The sequence below is a fragment of the Astatotilapia calliptera genome, chromosome 19, assembly GCF_900246225.1.
Source record: "Astatotilapia calliptera chromosome 19, fAstCal1.2, whole genome shotgun sequence".
NCBI classification, from domain to species: domain Eukaryota; kingdom Metazoa; phylum Chordata; class Actinopteri; order Cichliformes; family Cichlidae; genus Astatotilapia; species Astatotilapia calliptera.
The window spans coordinates 18,338,401-18,342,696 of record NC_039320.1 but is presented as its reverse complement, the minus strand read 5'-3'; the positions used below and the strand labels follow the sequence as shown (position 1 = coordinate 18,342,696).

The 4,296-nt window shown below is 41.2% G+C and overlaps 1 protein-coding gene across 1 annotated transcript; it reads right to left on the bottom strand.

Moving 5' to 3' along the window:
• Window positions 1-809: 809 nt before the first annotated feature.
• Window positions 810-1,840, bottom strand: nkx2.9 (NK2 transcription factor related, locus 9 (Drosophila)). Its single transcript, XM_026152900.1, has 2 exons — window positions 1,676-1,840; window positions 810-1,413 (listed from the first exon to the last, which is right to left on the bottom strand). Exons 1-2 carry the CDS (start codon window positions 1,833-1,835, stop codon window positions 827-829), a joined length of 747 nt encoding a protein of 248 aa, XP_026008685.1. The 5' UTR covers window positions 1,836-1,840; the 3' UTR covers window positions 810-826.
• Window positions 1,841-4,296: the final 2,456 nt, after the last annotated feature.

Genomic DNA, 4,296 nt, shown 5'->3' with positions numbered 1-4,296 from the left:
CTCTTAGTCCCAGACAACAACAGCGTGCTGTAGAGGGACAGGCCTTAATGTTTACTGGCTATTCTTATGCCAAACCTAGTCTGTTCAGATGTGATGTTTGCTCAGCTTTTGGGTGCAAAATTCGTTTTTAACATTATAAAAGCTCCCTGGGGCCTCTGTCAAGACCTGCTACATTTTTTTAGATAAAAAAAATAAATCTTTTTTTCTTTTAAGGTTGTTTTTATTTTAGAACTTCACATAAATCTTTACACAAAACCTTTTGTAGGAAAACGAAAACCTTTTATCTTTAGCTTAGTCTTTAGAAATGCATGCACAGGGTACACGCTTTTGGGGCCAACACATAAAAAAAGAAAGAAAGAAAGAAAGAAAGAAAGCACATTACATTGTCAAAATATACAAAATATGAAGAATTTTATTAATAATTTTGTTCACAGAAAGACAGTTAAATCTTTAAAAAAGTATCCTTAAAACCAACAAATGGCATATTCTCCCTTCATACTTATATAGCGGCTTTGCCCCTATTCTCCTATCCTGTTCTACCGCCTAATGCAGCTACTGGAACTCAATTATCAAGTCATTTATGTAAATATTACATTTAAAAAGGCTTAAAAATCACACGAATACACCTCGGTAATTAAAAATCTAAAGGCTACAGCAATGAGCCATGTAAGAGAAAACAACATTTAAAATTTCCGCATACGTGCGTAAATAATGTGCAAAATATAATTCGTTCTATAGAAAAAAATCTAAACGTTTAAGTTGCTCGAACATTTACAAAACATTCAGAAAACATTTGATGCCGTTCTAAATGAGTTAAACGAGACCTTTACTTGAAAGAATTAAGATGAACCGAATCACTCCAAAAGTCTCTCCAGGCGAAGCTGGAGGCCGCCGCCACTGCCGGAAAGTGTTGGTGGTACCTTGGAGGAAGAGCAATGGATGGATGGATGGATGATGGATGCTGAAGAGATGTGTAAGCTAAAGGGAAGGGCACCGGCTGAGATGACGGAGGTAAACACCCAAATTTCTCAGAGTCAAGTAAGCATGTGTGAAAGGGTTTCCCGTCTCGGACCAGGATCGGAACAACGACTCTGCGCAACACCGGCGGCTGCGGGATTTCTACGTCCTGCAGTGTTCCTTCTGCTCGACCTCGCTTCATCTTGTAGCGGTGGTTCTGAAACCAGATCTTCACCTGGGTTGGAGTCAGGCTCAGCAGCCGTGCCAGCTGTTCTCTCTCCGGACCCGACAGGTAGCGCTGCTGGCGGAAGCGCCTTTCCAGCTCAAGGGTCTGGGCCTTGGAGAACAAAACGCGGCGTTTCTTGCTCTTCTTGCTCTGCTCAGGCTCTGAATCGAGGGACGGGTCATCGGGCTTAGTTGAGTCAGGAGAGGCCTCGAAATTGCAATCGTCAGAAGCTGTAGAAAAAAAAACAGCAAGTTAGAATAAGCATTTTTAAACTGATGTGTCTATCTATCTATCTATCTATCTATCTATCTATCTATCTATCTATCTATCTATCTATCTATCTATCTATCTATCTATCTATCTATCTATCTATCTATCTATCATTTTGAGAAAGCAAATTGTTAAAACATTTCAGGGTAGTCTTAGTTTTTTCTCCCCTTGTTTTTAAAATTCATTATCACCCATCTTTCATGGCTTTAAACGCCCACTTACACATGCAAAGGCTCCGCTCGCAGTCGATCCATGAGCTGTAGGGTGAGCTGGAAGAGCAAGAGGAGTAAATCGGGGAAGACCGCTTTGCTGCATCCGCATCCTGCTCAGGCAAATCCAGGATGCTCCTTACGGAAAAACTGAACTTGGTCGGTGCAGCCATCCTTTCCTTGCATGCACTCTGGGTTTGTTCTGGCCGATAAGAAGCAAGCACTCAAACCAAATCTATCAAAAAAAAAAGTCCACTTCACGCACTGTCCAAACACCAGTGTGCGCGCTGGCCTCCGTATTTACACAAACAGCACTTCATAAGCTGCAAACACAAGGGGCTCGCTTATAAATAGCCTCCTCCTCTGCTGAGTACCTGAATAGCTCGAGTGCTGACACCCAATGATGGTTAGGTGTGAACTGAGAAAAAAAATCCTCAGAGCTTCAAGAATGAGCGAAGGAAACACTCGTCATCATTACCGATTCGTCCCGTATCGTCAAACTGGGAAACAGATAATGGTAATTGTTGGAGCTGAATCACATCTTGGGTGGCAACTGACAACAGAGCCCATCCCATCCCCCCCACACACCCCCTCTCTCTCTCCTACACCTCGCCCCCCTCCTCCCTCTTTTTTGCCCAAACAACGTGTCCAATATTTGCATACAAAGTGAGCAATTAGCGTGATGCCTGCCAGTTGGTTTAACTAATACGCCTCTAATGGGCGTATTAATTGCAGACGTGAGAAGTCTTGACGTTTATGGACGGCGGAGGATTTCCAGACTTTTTTTCCGAAACGTCCTTTTTGGACTAGATGATTTATTATCATGTTTAATTTTTGGGCAAACAGAAATGTTAAAACTTGGTTTGGAAGATATGATTTGAAATAAGGGTGTTATATTATTGACAAATATTTTTTTAAGGTATTTGTATTTTATTGTGTTTAGAACTGCTAATATAATAGCGATAACTGTAACCCAACAGCAGATTTTTACCTAACTTTAACACGAAAATAAGCCTGGGGGATTTTCTGATAAATTGCTGCAGTGGTTGGTCAATTTGTTACCCTTGTGCTAGCCTATAAAGCACATTAATTGCAAAGCGTGAATCCAGTCTCATGTCAACACGATGTTGGTGGTGGTGGTGGTGGGGGTGCTTTTCCTCCTCCCTACTTCTAGTAACTGATATTGATATCCACCCTCAGCCACTTCACCAAGGTGCACGAGGGCCGAGGAGGAGAGTAGTGGTGGACATGCCTCCCCAGTCGTCCTGGGTGGTCGAACGAGGGGGAACACAAATACATGCCAACCAGAGAAGGGGAACAAAGGGGGAAAATGTAGCCCCGCGTCCGAGACCCGTTGGAAGCATTTGTTCCAGTCAAGATTTTGCATTTGTTCAGTCCAGCAATAATGCCTGATTGACGCCCCGGCACAATGTCCTTTAACTTAGCAAGATAAATCCGAGCTTGTTCTGTGTTGTCATGGTTTTGAATGGAGCTGAATAGGATCTGGGACACTATCTACTGCTCTGCGTCTACTGCCACCAAGTCTATAGCTCAAAGCAATATTCAGGACTTGTTAAATTCCATTTAGATTTCCGAGTTCAAAAAAAGTCGCTGACCTGTATTACTCCGCCAAAATGCTCTGAAATCCACCTTTACCTGTCGTTTTACACTGTTTTTACGCACACGTAATCTCGTCCATGAAAACCAAACAGTGTTAAGTAACCTTTAAGTGTTTACATCACGCACAAACGTCTTAAAAGACGCACTCCTCCCGAAGCACATTTTGTGTGTACACATCGGCCTCCCAGTGGTTGACAAACAGCAGAGGATTACAGTACTGCAGGTTAGCTGGAGTGGGTAGTTTACAGAGGGCACTCGATTGGAGAGCAAAAACACCCAAAAGCAAAGAAAAGTCATGTCCAAAGAGCGGGAATTTCTTTGACCCAGCAGCCCCTTAATCTATTTAACACCCGCGGGCTTCAGCCAGAGTGGGCTCTCTGCATCTCCCAAGAGCTCTCCACTGCCAAATATTTACTCTGTTGTTCAGCTCTCCATTCCCAATCCCTCCTCAGCCAAATGGAGATTTTTCTCTCATGGTTCTAGTCAGCAGCTGAACTGACAGCTTCCCTAGAGCTTTCCCTAGAAGTTCGACGAAGAGACCTCTTTCTGTTTTCCACCCTGCAATCATATATATATATATATATATATATATATATATATATATATATATATATATATATATATATATATATATATATATATATATAGTGACTGTAGAAAGCAACATTCAACATATTTAACATATGCAATGATAATTTTTTGTAAATAACTGTAGTTTTTTTTAAGAAAGCTTAGAGGTTATTCCTCCAGTCAGAAAACGTTTAAGCTTTTAAAATGAATGTTTAATGAAGTCTGTTCCAAATAACATTCTCAAGTCATTTAATCAGTATTTGGTTTATAAGCTCATTTTAAAAAAAGAAATCGACAGAGTGCAAGTAAGACTGTCCTAAACCGGAATATTAGATTTTATAGGATTAATTCACAGACCTGAGTTCATGGATTTGCATTCACAGTGCTTAACTTGAGATATCACTTAATTATGTAAAATTACATTCCTATCCGCACTAAATCCTT

What these genes read in the sequence shown, in the direction of transcription:
- nkx2.9 (XM_026152900.1), bottom strand. Translation starts at nt 1,835, where the DNA reads ATGGCTGCACCGACCAAGTTCAGTTTTTCCGTAAGGAGCATCCTGGAT. An exon ending in CGAGCGGAGCCTTTGCATGT is followed by an intron (nt 1,414 to 1,675) that starts GTAAGTGGGCGT and finishes TTTTTTCTACAG; the next exon opens with CTTCTGACGATTGCAATTTC.